This window comes from Myotis yumanensis, unplaced genomic scaffold (genome assembly GCF_028538775.1).
Source record: "Myotis yumanensis isolate MYYU_CA2020_CCGP unplaced genomic scaffold, mMyoYum1.0.hap1 SCAF_1, whole genome shotgun sequence".
Taxonomy (NCBI): Eukaryota; Metazoa; Chordata; class Mammalia; order Chiroptera; family Vespertilionidae; genus Myotis; species Myotis yumanensis.
In genome coordinates, this window is record NW_027223752.1 from 68,925,468 (window position 1) to 68,943,134 (window position 17,667).

At 41.5% G+C, this 17,667-nt stretch overlaps 1 protein-coding gene across 2 annotated transcripts in view; it reads right to left on the reverse strand.

The window, feature by feature from the left end:
- The window catches only part of GOLM2 (golgi membrane protein 2), a 113,335-nt gene extending 96,171 nt beyond the window's left edge, over window positions 1–17,164 (reverse strand). For both annotated transcript variants that reach the window (XM_070423580.1, XM_070423570.1), the window contains exon 1: window positions 16,536–17,164. In XM_070423580.1, the coding sequence (XP_070279681.1) occupies window positions 16,536–16,862 (327 nt within the window). In that variant the 5' untranslated portion in view covers window positions 16,863–17,164. The remainder of the gene's footprint in view (window positions 1–16,535) is intronic.
- Between the last annotated feature and the right edge of the window lie 503 nt (window positions 17,165–17,667).

Below are 17,667 nucleotides of genomic sequence, written 5' to 3' on the forward strand. Positions count from 1 at the left end.
AAATTCTGAGTCGGTGGTCTATCTCGTTGAGCCAACCCATAACATTTGGAGGCCCGCAGCGAGATACCCGGCAGGGAGGAGAGGGACCCCTTATTTAGGGCTGGAGGCTCTCCCCCGGCAGGGGTGAGAGGGACCCCCTATTTAAGGCAGGAGGCTCTCCCCCAGCAGGGGTGAGAGGGACCCCCTATTTAAGGCAGAGGGCTCTCCCCCAGCAGGGGTGAGAGGGACCCCTTGTTTAGGGCAGGAGGCTCTCCCCCGGAAGGGAGGAGAGGGACCCCCTATTCAAGGCAGGAGGCTCTCCCCCACTGGTCGCCGGGCACTCAGCGAGATACCCCACACCTGTGGAGAACGATTACCAAGGAGGCCTCCAGTCCACCCAAAACTTTCAATTCGGAAACCAAGCCACCTGGACTCTCGAGAGAGGTAAGGACCGGTCGTTAAACAGGAATTGGGACGTCCCACGGAAGGACCTATACGGAGGGCTGGACGCAGCGGTACTCCTGGTCCTGACCCGCGGCCACGACGGTGGCCGGGGTCCCTGGTTCGTGCGGCTGTAGGCTGCACTGGGTTTGTCTGTCTGGTATTTGTTTGTCTTGGTATTTGTTGTCAAGAAGTTGTCTGCTTCTGTGTATACCCTGCTGCAATGTGTTTTGAAAATTTTCAGGACTCCAAGGAGCAAGCTGCAGGTTCCGGGCAACCTTAGGTTGCATTTGGCTGATTTATTTTGTCTTTGTTATTTGTTGTCTTTGTCTTTGTCAAATGGGATAGGGTCAGTCATCTTTGTCGACCCCCTATCAGTCAGGCCCACTCCGGGTGAGTGGAAGGGGAGCTTGATCACCTCCCTGGAAGCTATAGAGCTCCCTCAGGAATCAGGAAATGGTTAGGAATTGGGTGGATTGTTTAAACTCTGAGTGAATGTCTGGTGAAAGTGTGTGAGTGTGGAGGGAGGGGGCCTGCCCTCTCCTCTCCTTTGTGTGGCTCCACGACTTCGGTTACGGAGTCCGAGTGGGCCCCAACCTGCGGTTCCGCGATTCGTCATATGGCATAACGGTGACTCACCCCCATGTGGAGGTGACCAGGCCCGGGGTTTATACGGGTGCACCTTAGCTACGACGAATCTAAGCTCCCAAGGGACGCGGCCAGGCGGGCACCTGCGTGAGGATCTGTGAAAACAGGTCACCCCTTCCCTTGTCTGTCTCTCGCCACCGATCATCATGGGGTCGGGGCAAAGTTTGTTTGTGTGGGACTAGCCAAATTACTACAGAGAAGAGAGACTGGATACAGCTCCAGCCTGGGCTGGTCTATTAAGAAAGTGTAAATCATTACTGGTCTGTGTGAAGTAAGAGCTACTTTGATTTATTCTGCTTTCTGTTGATACGCTTGGCTGAACGTTTGGGCTGGCCCCTTAGCAGTCTGCAAATAGTCTCTCGGCAGCTACGAGAATTATTTTTCTCAGTCTTTTGCTCACTGTTAAGGAGAATTAGCCCACTTAGTTCTTAGACCAGCCAGGTGTGACTCTGTTTACCCCCCCTTTGTGCTTATGAACTTTCTGTGAGCTTCTAAGGTAACACTGTTTTGCTATAAAAATCATAATGCACACTTGCTCTTTGCCACATGCCGCGAGGCTTCCCAGAGGGGGAAGGTACGGGCTGTGGTCAGCTGGCCAGCTTAATAAACGGCTTTCAAATTTAAATTCTGAGTCGGTGGTCTATCTCGTTGAGCCAACCCATAACAGTTTCCAGGTTATGAAACATGTCCCTGATGATATGCAACCTATAAGATAATTCATTTTTTTCACTATAATCCCATTAAACTAACCCCAAGGTTTTCTTCACTTAAATACTAAATTGAATAAAAAAATATTTCTGAGTTTCTAAATGAAGAAAATACTAACTAAATGTATTATCATACATTTCAAAGAAAAGATACATTCTATGCTAGAAAGATGAGTTGATAATAAGTAGTTTTACATCAGAATATTTTTGTTATGTCTTTCAGAAAAGTAGTGTAACCAGATATGCGAATAATCTAGCCCTAGCACATATTTATACATTCTCTGGTTAAGAACCAGTGCAAAGCACTGAATCAATCATCAAATATTTAGTGAGTCCACACATAGCACATAGTACCAAATATATGTGTTTACCAAGTTAAGACTAGATTTTTATAGTCAAGAAATTCACAATATAAAAGTGAAAAACATGAAAAAAATAGATCCAATATATATGTGCAGATATGGTCATTCACTCAACAATTATTACCTTAGTATGAACCAGGTACTCAAAACAGATGCTAGGAACTATGGGAATACAAAGATTAATAGAACATACAGCCCTGCTTGGCTCACAATTAGGTATGGAGAGACAATTATAAATAAATAATTACAGCAATTAACATTAACAACTCTTCCCTTGGCCTACATCCAGATTTTTCTTCTTTTTGGCTATTCTTTCTCAGTCATTTCAACCTGCTCTTCCTCTACTAGTCTTATATGCTTGCAAGGCTCTATTTTATATATTCAGTATCTCACTCTACAACTTAGGCCATTCCTATGACTTCAAGACTTCAACAACCATTACAGACAAATCTGTTCTTAAAGCCCGTCCTTTCTATTGAGTTCCAGAAGTATATTTCCAACTGCCTACTTGTTATTCTATAGACTAGAGGCCCGGTGCATGAAATTCGTGCACTCAGGGCGGGGCGGGGGGGTCCCCCTCAGCCTGGCCTGCACCCTCTCACAGTCTGGGAGCCCTCGGGGGATGTCCGACTGACAGCTTAGGCCCACTCCCCATGGACATCCTTACTACTGCCGCAGAGGTGGGAAAGGCTCCCAACCACCGCTGCTACACTCGCCAGCCATGAGCCCAGCTTCTGGCTGAGCAGCACTCCCCCTGTGGAAGCACACTGATCACCAGGGGACAGCTCCTGAGTTAAACGTCTGCCACCTGGTGGTCAGTGTGCATCATAGCAACCGGTCGTTCGCCATTCGGTCATTTGTATATTAGCCTTTTATTATATAGGACCAGAAGTCCAATGCACAAAAATTCATGCAAGAGTAGGCCTTCCTTCCCTCGGCTGCCGGCACCGGCTTCCCTCCAGCACCCGGGATCCAGGCTTCACTCCAGCCGTCGCTGGCAGGCACCCGGGACCAGGCTGCTTCACTCAGGCCGCTGCCAGCAGGCACCTAGGACCTGGGCTTCGCCCCAGCCCGACTTTGTCCAGATGGATGTCCAGAATGATGCCCAGAAAGACATTCCGTCTAATTAGCATATTACCCTTTTATTATTATAGATTCCTCAAACTAAACTTACCTAAAATTATACTTTTCTCAAACTAACTTATAATCTAAGGTTCCTACCTGAGGTCACAGCACTTCAATCAGCTGGGTTGTACAAATCAGAAATTCATCTTTGACTCCCCATCACACATCAAGCGTATTCAAAATCTTGTTATTCTATTTCTCCCCATTTCTGTGCCTTAAGTAACTCAGTGTTTCTCCATCAAGGGGCTACTGGCATTGGGAGCAGGAGAGTTCTTCAATGTTGGGACTCTCTCTTGCAGTACAGAACATCATCATTCCTGGCTCCATGCATAAATGCCATTAACATTCACTAGTCGTGAGTACTAATCAAAATGCTCCCTGAGGCTGGTATTGCCCAGGTTAAGAATTACATTGTGCTTAGTTGAAGACTCCATTATCTTTCATCTGCACTACTAAAAAGATTTTTAAACAAAAATCTTATGTGTAGTTATTTTCTCTACATCAACTTTTTCTCCCTTCCAATCAATTCTCGATTCTACAGTCAGAGTAATGTTTTAAGCTCAGTTTGATCAACTAACTCCTCTACTTAAAACCCTCAGATGTTTCTAATTTTAGGAGAAAGACTAAATTTAGTTTTGCCATTAAATATAATGTTAGCTGGGGGTTTTGATAGACAGCCCTTATAAATTTGAGGAAGTTTCCTTCTAATCCTATTTTGCTGAGAGTTTTTTTTATTATAAATAGATGTTAAATTTTGCCAAATGCTTTTCTGCAAGAATATCCAATTTCACCTGGCCAGTATAATAAGGCAAGGGGGAAAAATTGGAAAGGGAGGAAAAAAACTGTCTTTATTTTCAGATGACATAATTGTGTAAAGAGAATTTTAAAAGGCATTAATTTTTTTTAAAAAAAGCTATTACTAATGAGTTCTAGTGGCTTTTTTGGTAGATTCCTTAAAATTCCTTAGCTTCCATTAGTACTAGAATTAATTCATTCTAGTTCAGGGAAATGATCAATATACAAAAATTAATAGCATTTCTATATACCTGCAAAGAACAAGTGGAAATGGAATAAAAGATACAACTCCATTTCTTATAACATCAAACACATGAAATACTTAGGAATGAATGAAACAAAATAAATGTAAGTCCTGAACCCTGAAAATTATAAAATGTTAAATTTATAAAATTATAATTTTAAGAAAGACCTATACACCATGTTTATGGATTAGAATCCTATCTAATAAAAGGGTAATATGCAAATTAAACATCACTCAGTCACAAAGATGGCGGTGCCCAGTCCTCTCAGCCCCGCCGGAGTCCCCCAGTCCTGGGGGGGGTGGCCGCTGAGAGTGGGCAGTGTGAGTGGCCTGGCGGAATGCTTGCTTCGTCGCCGTGGGCCTCTGAGCTGCGGACAGCCTCTGGGCAGCGGGTGCGAAGTGGCCAGGCCCCGTAGAGAGCTACTGGTGCACGGACTCGTGCGCAGGGCTACTAGTATTCAATATTAAGTTCAATTCACTCCAAGTTGATCTATAGATTTATTATGGGTTGAATTGTGATCCCAGAAAGATATACTGAAATCCTACCCTACCCTCAATACCTGTGAATGTGACCTTACTTGGAAATAGAGTCACTACAGATGTAATAAAGTTAAAATGAAGTCATACTGAATTAGGGTAGATCTTAATCCAATATGACTGGAACCCTTAAAAGAAGAGAAAACAACGCTAAATGAAGGCTAGGCAGGGAAGATAACACCATGCAGAGACAAAGACATAAAACATATTGGGAAGACAGCCATGAAAGATGGAGACAGAGACTGGAATTACACTACCATAAACTAAGGAACACCTAAGATTGTCAGAAGCTAGAAGAATCTTCCTCTCTCCAGTAGGAGCATGGCCCCCCGCCAACATCTTAATTTTGGACTTCTAAACTCCAAAACTGTGAGATAATAAACTTCTGTTGTTTTAAGCCTCCCAGTTTGCTATAGAAATCCTTGGGAACTAACAGGCATAGTGAATACTAAAGTCATTTGATTTATTGATGAGATAACTGCTTTATATAATATATAATTTTATTATATATATCATTTTACATGTTTAAAATTATATATATATATATATATATATATATATATATATATATATATAATACTATGTGGTAAATATAGTTAACAGATCTGAGTTTAGAATCTGCCATTCTCTTAAGCTTGTTTCTTCATCCATAACAAGAGGAAGATTCATGGAACGTGTAAAAAGCCTGTCTTGTACAGAGTTTGACATTAATAACATTCCTTTCTTTCCTGGGTACATTGGTATAGTTAATCTTGAAGAAATTTGGTCTTGAAAAGAAAAGAAAAGAAAAGAAAAGAAAAGAAAAGAAATTCTTTTCTTTTTTAAAAAACAATACCACTTTTATTTATTTACTTTTATTTTTTAAATATATTTTTATTGATTTCAGAGAGGAAGGGAGAGAGAGCTATAAACATCAATAATGAGAGAGAATCATTCATCAGCTGCCTCCTGCACTTCCCCCACTGGGTATCGAGCCCACAACCCAGGCATGTGCCCTAATTGGGAATCGAACTGTGACCTTCTGGTTCATAGGTCAACACTCAACCACTGAGCCACTACTTTAAGAAAAAGAAATAGAGAGGAACATAAGTATAGAGCAAAAAATGGCAAATAATAATTACCTATCTATAATAACCTTAAAAGTAAATGGATTAAATAGTCCAATCAAAAGACATAGGGTAGCTGAATGAATAAGAAAACATGACCCATATATATGCTGTCTATAAGAGACCCAACTCAGAACAAAAGATTCACACAGAATAAATGTGAAGGGATAGAAAAAATATTCCATACAAATGGAAATGAAAGAAAGCTGGGGTAGCAATTCTCATATCTGACAAAATAGACTTAAACACAAAGGCCATAACCTTTCAGCCAGAACCACCATCTTTGAGTAATTCACCAAAACACAAAGAGAAAGAGTAGAGGCACCCGGCTATATGTTCTCTAGGCTTTTTAGAAAATATGGAGTTGTTCCTTTGGCCACATACATGGGAATCTACAAGAGAGGTGATACTGTGGACATGAAGGGAATGGTAACAGTTAAAAAAGGAATGCCCCAAAAATGTTACCACGGCAAAACTGGAAGAGTCTACAATGTTACCCAGCATGCAGTGGGCACTGCTATGAACAAACAGGTTAACAACAAGCTTCTTGCCAAGAGAATTAAAGTATTATTGAGCATGTTAAGCACTCTAAGAGCCAAGATAACTTCCTGAAACAAGTGAAGGAAAATGATTAGAAAAAGAAGGAAGCCAAAGAGAAAGGTACCTGGGTTCAACTGAAGCGTCAGCATACTCCACCCAGAGAAGCACTCTGTGAGAACCAATGGAAAGGAGCCTGAGCTGCTAGAACTCATTCCCTATGAATTCATGGCATATGTGTAAAAAAGAAAAAGACCTCTATGCTGATAAAAATGTTTCTCTTAATTGAGTAGAGGTGTGGCGTCCCTTCCTTCAAAAAAAAAAAAAAAAAAGAACACTTTGTATCATTTAAGAAAACAAAACACAAAGGCCATACATACAAGAGACAAAGACGGTCATTACATAATACTAAAGGGATGGATCCAAGAAGAGGACATAACCCTTGTAAACATACATGCATCCAATATAGGAGCACCTAAATACATAACAAAACTTATGGTGGACTTTAAGGAAGAGATGGGCAGCAATACAGTCATAGTAGGGGACTGTAACACCTCACTATCATCAGTGGATAGATCTTCCGAAAAGGAAATCAACGACCTTAAATGACACACTAGATCAGATGGATTTAATCAATATTTACAGAACATTTCATCCCAAAGCAGCAGAATATGCATTCTTCTCAAGTGCACATAGAGCATTCTCAAAGATAGACCACATGTTGGGATGCAAAATAAGTCTTAACAAATTCAAGAAGATTGAAATCATACTAAGCATCTTGTCAACTCACAATGGTATGAAACTAGAAATCAACTACAATAAAAAAACACACCTCAAAATAACTCAAATACATGGAGGCTAAATACCATGTTATTAAATGATAAATGGGTTACCAAAGACATCAAGAAAGAAATAAAAAATTACCTGGAAATAAATAAAAATGAACACACAACTACCCAAAATCTATGGGATACAGAGAAAGCATTTCTGGGAGGGAAGTTCGTAGCATTACAGGCCTACCCCAAGAAGCAAGAAAAATCTCAAATAAATAATCTAACCCTACACCTAAAAGAACTAGAAAAAGAACAATAGGAAAAGCCCAAAAGGAAGGAAATAGTAATGATTAGAATGGAAATAAATGACAGAGTCTAAAATAACAATGAAACCAAGAGTTGGTTCCTTGAACAGAAAAACCAGATGATGAATCTTTAGCCAGACTCACCAAGAAACAAAGAGCAAGGACCCAAATAGATAAAATCAGAAATGAAAGAGGCAAAGTAATAACTGACCTCACATAAATACAAAAGATTGTAAGAAAATACTATGAACACCTATATGCCAACAAATTGGACAATTTGGGTGAAATGGACAGATTCTTAGAAACATATACTCTTCCAAACTTGAATCAGGAAGAATCTGAAAATCTGAATAGACTGATAACAACTAATGAAATTGAAGCAGTAATAAAATAAAATAAATCCCAGCAAACAAAAGTCCTGGTCTGGATGGCTTCACAAGTGAATTTTACCAAACAATCAAAGAACTAATACCTATCCTCATGAAATTATTCCAAAAATTTCAAGAAGAGGGAAGACTTCCAAACTCTTTTTACAAAGCTAGCATTATCCTAATTCCAAAACCAGGTAAGAACACTACAAAGAAAAATCATAGACCAATATCCCTGATGAACATAGACGGTAAAATCCTCAACAAAATATTAGCAAACTAGATCCAGCAATACATTAAAAAAAGCATACACCATTACCAAGTGGGATTTATTCTGGGGATGCAAGGTGGTACAATATCCGCAAATTAATAAATGTGATAACAGCACATAAGCAAAGTGAAAGACAAAAATCACATGATCATATCAACAGATGCAGAAAAAGCATTTGACAAAATCCAGCACCCACTTATGATAAAAACTCTCACCAAGGTGGGAATAGAGGAAGCATACCTCAACATAATAAAGGTCATATTTAAAAAACCTACAGCTAACATCATATTCAATGGGCACTTTTAGTTTTTCCCTTAAGATCAGGAATAAGACAGGAATGTCTGCTTTCACCACTCTTATTCAACATAGTGCTGAAAGTCTTAACCACAGCGATCAGACAAGAAGACAAACTAAAAGGCACTCATATTGGAAAGGAGAAAATAAAACTGTCATTTGCAGATGACATGATATTGTACACAGAAAACTCTAAAGACTCCACCAAAAACACTACTAGATCTAATAAATGAATTCGGCAAAGTAGTAGGATACAAAATTAATACTCAGAATTCGGTGGCATTTTTATACACGAATAACAAACTCTCAGAAAGAGAACCTAAGAAAGCAATCCCATTTTCTATTGCAAATAAATAAATAAATAATAAGGTACCTCGGAATAAACTTAACCAGGAGGTAAAAGATCTGTACTAGGAAAACGATAGGACATTGAAGAAAGAAATAGAGGAAGATGCAAACAAGTGAAAGCATATGCCATATTAATGGATTGGAAGAATTAACATCATAAAAATGTCAATCTATAGACTTAACACAATTTCTATTAAAATATCAATGGCCTATTTCACAGATCTAAAAAAAAATAATCCAAAAGTTTATATGGAAATAAAAAAGATCCAGAAGAACCTCAGCAACCTTGAGAAAGAAGAACAAAGTTGGAGGGATCACAATACTGTATATCAAACTATACTACAAAGCCACTGTAATTAAAACAGCCAGGTTCTGGCACAAGAACAGACATGTAGATCAATGGAACAAACAGAGAGCCCAGAAATCAACCCACACCTTTATGGTCAATTAATATTTCACAAAGGAAGCAAGAGCATCTAATGGAGTAAAGACAGTCTCTTCAATAAATGGTGTGGGGCCCATCTGGCATGGCTCAGTAGTTGAGCACTGACCTATGAACCTGGGGGTCACGGTTTGATTCCCAGTCAGGGCACATGCCTAGGTTGCAGGCTCGATCCCCAGTGTGGGGTATGCAGGAGGCAGCCGATCAATGATTTTTTTCTCATCATTGATGTTTCTATCTGCTGGGGTCCAACCCCAGCAGGTCCAGGGGTCCCCAAATGTGTGGACGGAGTCGGCAAAAAGGAATGACATGAAGGCAGTGTTCAGTTCATCAGCAGAGTTGGGTTCTCTAGCCAGGATCTCCAGCCAAGTTCTGTAGCCATGTTCTCTTGCTAGGTTCTCCAGCCAGGGTTCTCCAGATTCTCCAGCCAGGTTCTCCTGCCATGTTCTGTCTAGGTTCTCCAGCCAGGTTCTATAGCCAGGTTCTGTGTCTAGGTTCTTCAGCCAAGTTCTGTAGCCAAGTTCTGTAGCCAGGTTCTGTCCAGAATCTCTAGCCAAGTTCTGTGTCCATGTTCTCTCGCTAGGTTCTGTCTCTAGGTTCTGTAGTCAGGTTCTGTTGCAAGGTTCTCTAGCCAGGTTCTCCAGCCAGGTTCTATCCAGGTTCTCCTGCCATGTTCTGTTGTTGTCTTGTTACATCTGTATTTATACCAGTTGATTTTAATCCTGTCAATTTCTATTCCAAAGGTTAGGGCGTTTCTTATCTCCATTCCAAGGAGTAAAGATTATGTAGCTTATTCTTAGTTAAAGCTATTAACTACCCGCCTGGCACTTAGTTAAGGGGTTTTATTCCCTCCCTGACTTCAGGAAAAAATTCCTACCTGGGGAAACAACCTTTCTTGGAGAGGTGACCTTGGTTAAAACACATGGCGCTAAGGAGAGCAAACATATTAAGAACAATATGCTATATATGCCAGGTCCCTTGAAACATATGCTGTGCAGATGTTTCTTTCCTGCAGCGACTGTGTCAAGCAGCAAGGATGGACCGGCTTCCAGCATCTCTCTCTCTCTCTCTCTCCCTCTCCCTTCCTCTCTAAAATCAATAAATATATATTTTTAAGAAATAATACAATAAATAAGTGGTGTTGGGAAAATTGGACAGGTACATGTGAAAAACTAAAACACTAACTTACACCATAAACAAAAATAAACTCAAAATGGATAAAAGACTTAAATGTAAGTCATGAAACCATAAAAATCTTAGAAGAAAACGTAGGCAATAAAATCTCAGACATCTCTTGGAGTAATATTTTTGCTGACATATCTCTGAGAGCAAGGGAAACAGGAAAAAATAAACATATGGGACTACATCAAACTAAAAAGCTACTGCACATCAAAAGAAACCATCAACAAAATGGAAAGAGATTTCACTGTATGGGAGAGCATATTCACCAATGATTCATCTAATAAGTGGTTAATCTCCAAATATATAAAGAACTCATACACCTCAACACCAGGAAGACAGACGATCCAATTAAAAAATGGGCAAAGGACTTGAATAGACACTTCTCCAAAGAAGACATATAGATGACCAATTCATGTATGAAAAAATGCCCAAGGTCACTAATCACTAGGGAGATGCAAATTAAAACTACAATGAGGTATTACCTCACACCTGTCAGAATGGCTACAATCAATAAATCAACAAACAAATGCTGGTGAGGAAGTGGAGAAAAGGGAACCATCCTGCACTCTGGGTTGGAATGCAGACTGGTGCAGCTACTATGAAAAACAATATGGAGTTTCCTCAAAATGGAACTGCCTTTTGATCCAGCAATCCCAATTCTGGGTAACAGACAGTCCTTGGGTTACCTTGGACTTGACGTACGTTGTTTCGTGGTTATGTCACCATCTCCCATTTATTTATTAAAAAAAAAAAAAGTTCCATCATTTCGACATATGTACATATATGCTTTATGTTTTTTATTATTTATTTACCACAAGTAAAGGTCAGGAATTGTTATCTTTCGTTTAAATTTTTTTTACTGTTTCACTTCATTACTGCTGTGTATGTGCTCCATGTGAGCAACATAGGTGGTTATTAGGTGGGTCCGACTTATGGCGAAAATCGCATTACATGGTGCTGTAGGAACAGATTTCCAACGTAACCCAAGGTCCTACTGTATATATCTTAAGAATCACGAAACACCAATTAGAAAGAATATATGCACCCCTATGTTCATAGCAGTGTTATGTACAATAGCCAAAATCTGGAAACAGCCCAAGTGCTCATCAGTAGATGAATGGATAAAAAAGCTATGGTATACTTACACAATGGAATATACTCAGCTATTAAAAAAGAAGGATCTCTTACACTTTGTGACAGCATGGATGGACCTGGAGATTATTATGCTAAGCAAAATAAGCCAGTCAGAGAAAGACATACCATATGATTTTATTAATATGAGGAATCTAATGAACAAAATAAACTGATGAACAAAATAGAGCCATAGGCATGGATACATGGAACAGACTGACAAATGTCAGAGAGGAGGACTGGATAAAGGTAGGTGAAGGGATTAGCTAAAGAACATATAGGCAGGCCCCTAGCCGGTTTGGCTCAGTGGATAGAGTGTTGGCCTGCAGACTGAAGGGTCCCAGGTTTGATTCTAGCCAAGGGCACATGCTGGGTGGCGTGCTCGATCCCCAGTGGGGGGCGTGCAAGAGGCAGCCAATCAGTGATTCTCTCTCATCATTGATGTTTCTATCTCTCCCTCTCCCTTCCTCTCTGAAATCAATAAATATAAAATTAAAAAAAAGAGCCGAAACCGGTTTGGCTCAGTGGATAGAGTGTTGGCTGCGGACTGAGGGGTCCCGGGTTCGATTCCGGTCAAGGGCATGTACCTTGGTTGCGGGCACATACCCAGTAGGGATTGTGCAGGAGGCGGCTGGTCGATGTTTCTCTCTCATCGATGTTTCTAACTCTCTATCTCTCTCCCTTCCTCTCTGTAAAAAAAATCAATAAAATATATTTAAAAAAATAAAAATAAAAAAAATAAAAAATAAATAAAAAAAAGAAAAGAACATACATGCATAGCCCATCGACACAGACAACAGTGTGGTGAGGGCCAAGGGAGCAGGAGCTGGGGGCTGGGTGGAAGTGGCAAAGGGGGTAGGGGGGTAGGATGGGGGATATTTGTAGTAGTGTCAACAATTAAAAGTTTAAATAAAAAATAATTTTAAAAATAAAATGCTTAGCACCAGAGAGAGAGAGAGAGAGAGAGAGGACTTTCTCTATTAAACTACTTTGGCACCTTTACAAAAATCAGTAGACCATATATGTATGGGTCTATTTCTACACTCTATTCTCCAGCAATTTATATGTCTATTTTTTTCATCAATACTACACTGTCTTGATTACCACATCTTTACATTAAATCTTAAAATTTGGGAGTATAAGGCCTCTAACTTTGTTCTTTTTGTAAATTTGGCCAAACTAGGTTATTTATATTTTCTTATACATTTTAGAATCACTTTCCACAAAAAATAAGAAAGAAAGTTTGCTGCAGTTTCTATTGAATCTTGTATAGTTTCCTAGGGTTGCCAAAACTAATTTGGTGCCTTAAAACAACTGAAATTGCCCTAGCTGGTTTGGCTCAGAGCCTGTGGACTGAAGGGTCCGGGGTTTGATTCCAGTCAAGGGCACATGCCCAGGTGGCAGCCTCGATCCCCAGTAGGGGGCATGCAGGAGGCAGCCAATCAATGATTCTCTCTCATTGATGTTTCTTATCTCTCTCTCCCTTCCTCTCTAAAATCAATAAAAATATATTAAAACAACAACAACAACAACAAAAACACAACTGAAATTTATTGTCTCACAATTTTGGAGGCTAGAAGTCCAAAATTATGTTATCTGTAGGACCATGCTCGCTCTCTCTTGAAGTCTCTAGAGGGGGACCCTTCCTTGCCTCTTTCTTAGTTTATAAGAGTTGCTGGCAATCCCTTGGCTTATAGGTACATCACTCCAATCAAGGCCTCCATTTTCATATGGCCTTCTTCCCTGTGTGTCTTTGTGTATCAGTGTCCAAGTTTTCTTAATAAGGACTCAAGACATTGGATTAGGGCCCATCCTAACTCAGTAACCCATAACACTGCATCATCACTGAAGACTATTAAGAACACATAGGAAAAAAACTTAAATAATGGACCTTCCTCAAGGAACTTAAAATTGGGTTGAGAAGACAAGGTTAGCACATAAGAAGCTATTAGTGAAAAATGAAGAACAAAACTAATTATTGTGGCTCAAACAATAAATGTAAATTGTGCACAAAGAAGAAAAAGCACGCTCCAGTTAGAAGTCCCAAGGACTTCATGTTGGATACAGATCAGAAACTAAAGACTGGTACAATCTCTTGGTAGTAAGACACACAGAAAAGAGGCAAGAGGCTACAAGTCAAATGGCAGGAACAAAGGTTACAGAAACAGGAATTAACTGACACAGAAAAGCAGGTAGGGAGACAAAAGTAAGCAAAATAACAAGTTTGGAACAAAGTTTGGATCAGGAGATAATGGGAGACAAAGGTAGCTGGAATTCTGACTGGATGCAGTGAGTGATGCAGCCTCTCTGAAAGTAAGGTTTGAGGAAAATTGACTCCAAAAAAGAAGCCATGGGCATGAGTCCACAGGAGCTAGGACAGGGCATTGTGGACATCACTCATTCACAGGGTCACCAGGAGTCAGAGCTGAGTCAACAGCATGTAACAATTATGAACTCCAGGGAGAGTATATACTACTTATACTATTTAACATTTCCCTCCAAAAAAAGGAGGTTTTCCTTTTTTTCCTCCTGATCACCTATTAACAATTCCTAGGACAGTGCTCTGTTAAACACCACTTTTAGAAATGCTGCTCCAAAGAGACAGCAAGGCCCATGAATAGAGTCCATTATTAGGTGATTGGAGGGGGAAAAAATAATCCAGCAAAGAATATAATAAAGAAGGTAGGAGGCAAATCTGGAGAGTTCAATATTATAGAAGCAAGAAGGGAGATAGTTTCCAAGAAGCTAAAGATAATCAACAGGACCAAATTACTGAGAAACTAAATAGATTGAAAATAAAAATGATTTTTGGATTTGACTAGGAAGACCTTCAAGTGAATGGTTTCAGAAAAAAGGAGAAAAGAAGGATGGCTGACAGAATAAAACATGATTAAGATGGGGACGAAATAAGAAGCTGAAACATTTACAGACCACTAAAAATTGGAGTTTAGCAGAGGAAATAAAAAAAAAGAAATTGGTTCATTGGGAGAAGGAAGTAAATAGGGGAATAAAAAAATGTTTAGAACAGGATACCTATATTTGTTTGAAGGTAAAAGTGAAAACCTACTAAACTGATCATTACAGTCCAGTAGATAGAAGAAACGGAATCCAGAGTATAAATTACTAGAAAAGACTTATCTTTCCTTTCAGATTGGAGACAAGAACTTTAATAGTAATACCTAACCAATCCGCGTCCGAAGGTCTTATTTACCAGCCAGCTAGCGTGGCTCAGTGATTGAGCATCTACCTCTGAACCAGGAGGTCATGGTTAGACTCCAAGTCAGGGCACATGCCCAGGTTGTGGCTCGATCCCCAGGGTTGGGTGTGCAGGAGGCAGCTGATCAATGACTCTCTCATTATTGATGTTTCTATGTCACTTTCCCTCTCCCTTCCTCTGTGAAATCAATAAAAATATATTAAATAAATAAATATTTCAAAATTTCATAGATTTCTGCCTACTGCACCCAAGAGAATTTTGTCTTTAGAGCTCAGTGTGTAGTATGTGTATAAATTTGCTGATCTCTTGCTCTTCTCAGAGGATGTCTATGTTGTGGTAAAGAGGAGGGGGTTATAGAAAAGCACTTACCTAAGGGCCTCAATCTTTATGAAGGTAGAAGCTGGTGACAATAAAGAAGTTGGGAGCTCATGAAGATTTTAACTTATAACAATTTACTATAAGTGATTTTGATATACAAAATAAAATCTTGTAATTATAATAGGAATACACACACACATACATACACACACACACAACCAATGTGAAGATTACCAAAGAAGCATACAGAAAGAAAAGCATCTACTTATCCCACCCAGAAATTTTTTAAAAATATATTTTATTGATTTTTACAGAGAAGAAGGGAGAGGGATAGAGAGTTGGAAACATCGATGAGAGAGAGACATCGATCAGCTGCCTCCTGCACACTCCCTACTGGGGATGTGCCAGCACCAGAATCGAACCTGGGACCCCTCAGTCCTCAGGCTGACATTCTATCCACTGAGCCAAACCGTTAGAGCCCACCCAGAAATTTTTACAACTCTGCCACACCACCAGAAATTGCATAAGTCATAAATTAATATATAATTCCAATATGCTAATGAGAACAAAGACTGTTTAGTAGCAGGTCTAGTTACAGTCCAGCTTTAAACTTTTTAAATTTAAACTTTGTATGACTTTCCATCTGCATAAAACACCAACCACAGTAGCTGCTTAAGCATACAAAATTTCATTTTTATATCCTTTCAAAAACAATGAAAACACTGACATAAGATTCTGTTGCATAGGAAATTTTTAAAATTCTACCTTTTAGGTTAATTTCATTAATGATTCAAATTAAGTACATAACTTTGGATTAATTATATCCAAGTCACAAATGTGGTGCATATATCGTGTCAGAGCCTATCGTAACATTTTGATCACAAAGAGGACAGCTAACATTTGATTCTTTAACTACTTCATACATTGTCCTATAGAGATTTATAAAAAGTCATACTGGCTTAAAAAATATATGGTGACTACCCTAAGTAGAGTTAGAGGAGGCCCTATTCTTTCAATAAATTAATTAATATTGATCAGTGTGCACGGAATAAGGCAACAACACCCACACCAAATCTGGCAGCCTCCGGATTTGTGAATCTGTGAACGTCAGGCGGCCACACGGGCCAGATGATTACTACTGCCAGCTCAGCAGCTGAGCCTGGAGAAAAGGCGGCACCCGCACGCAGGCCACTCTGAGAACCAGAACTTACAGTTTCCTCGGGCAGGGGCTGGAGAATGTGGCCGTGATTAAACCAGTAAAAGTCCGGCAGAAGCAGGGCTGTTGGCGGTAAAGGGGAGCTTCCGGGGCTGCAATCCTGGAAGGCAGGAGGCAGCCGCTCCTGGGCTGGCACCCCCACCTCGGAGCCGAAACGACGGGGGCTGAGCGGCGCGGATCCGTCCTTACCTTGTCATCCTCGCATCTCTTTCCCAGGCCCTCCCTGGCCTGCAGTCGGCTGCTGAGGCGGCCGTAGTCGGCCTCCTTCTGGTCCATCTGCTTCTTGTGCGAGTCCACCAAGAGCAGGAGGTCTGAATTGCGCTTCTCCAGGCGCCCGCGGGCCACCTCGGTGCGCTGGACCTGGCCCTGCAGCTCGGCCACCTCCTCCTGAAGCAGGACGTGGCGGGAGGAGATGCTCCAGTAGTTGAAGGCGAGGATCGCGATCACCACCAGCAGCACCACCAGCACGAAGGAGGGCAGGCGGCCGGCCCGCCGGTTGGCCCCGAAGCCTACCATGGGGACGAACCGGGCTGTGCCTGGTGTGGGGGGGGCCTCGCCGCCGACACCTGCCGGCAGAAGCTCAGGCCGAGGCAGCGGAGTTGCCTAGGGGACGCGGCCCCAGGGCCGGGAGAGGGAGCGGGCGGTCCAGCGCGCTCGCCCGCCCGCGAGCCGGAGAAGGGGGCGGGGCCGCCAGCCCCTCCCCGCCCCCTCTCCTCAAATCCTGCCTGGACGCGTTCTGGAGGCTTCGAACACCACCCCACGCCCGCGGAGAGGAACCTACAGAACCTAACTGCCCGCACCTTCGGCCCCACACCTCAGCCGAGGGGGCGGGGAAAGGAGCCGGAAGGGGGTGGATTTGACGCTGGCCCCGCCCACCGGCGGTGTCGGTCGCCTAGGGGTCCAATTTCCTAGTTTCCGCCGACGCCCCCTCTTCTCGCGAGAAAGTGGGCTTCTCTCGCCCATTGCGGTCGTCTCTCGCGAGGGCTGTGTCTGCGGGGAGAGTGTTGGGGTTAATTTTGGCGGTTTGGCTTGGCTCTCGGACCTGAGTCAGAGCCCCTTCAGCTTCTACCTGCTCCATTCCCTTTTCCCCGGGGTCTCGGAGTGCCCCTCCGGGGAGTGTTGGTCCTTGAGGACTTTGGGGCTGCGACTGCGACGCAGGGAAGAGGGTGGGAGGGCTACGGACAGAAGGGGCGACGAGGAAGGTTTGGAACTGGCTTCAGTAGAAGGAAATCTTCTCCTTTGTGTGAACGATATGGAGAGAACACAAAACGAAAAGACAATGAAATAGCGGTACCCCAAACATGACGGAGAAAAGCAAGAA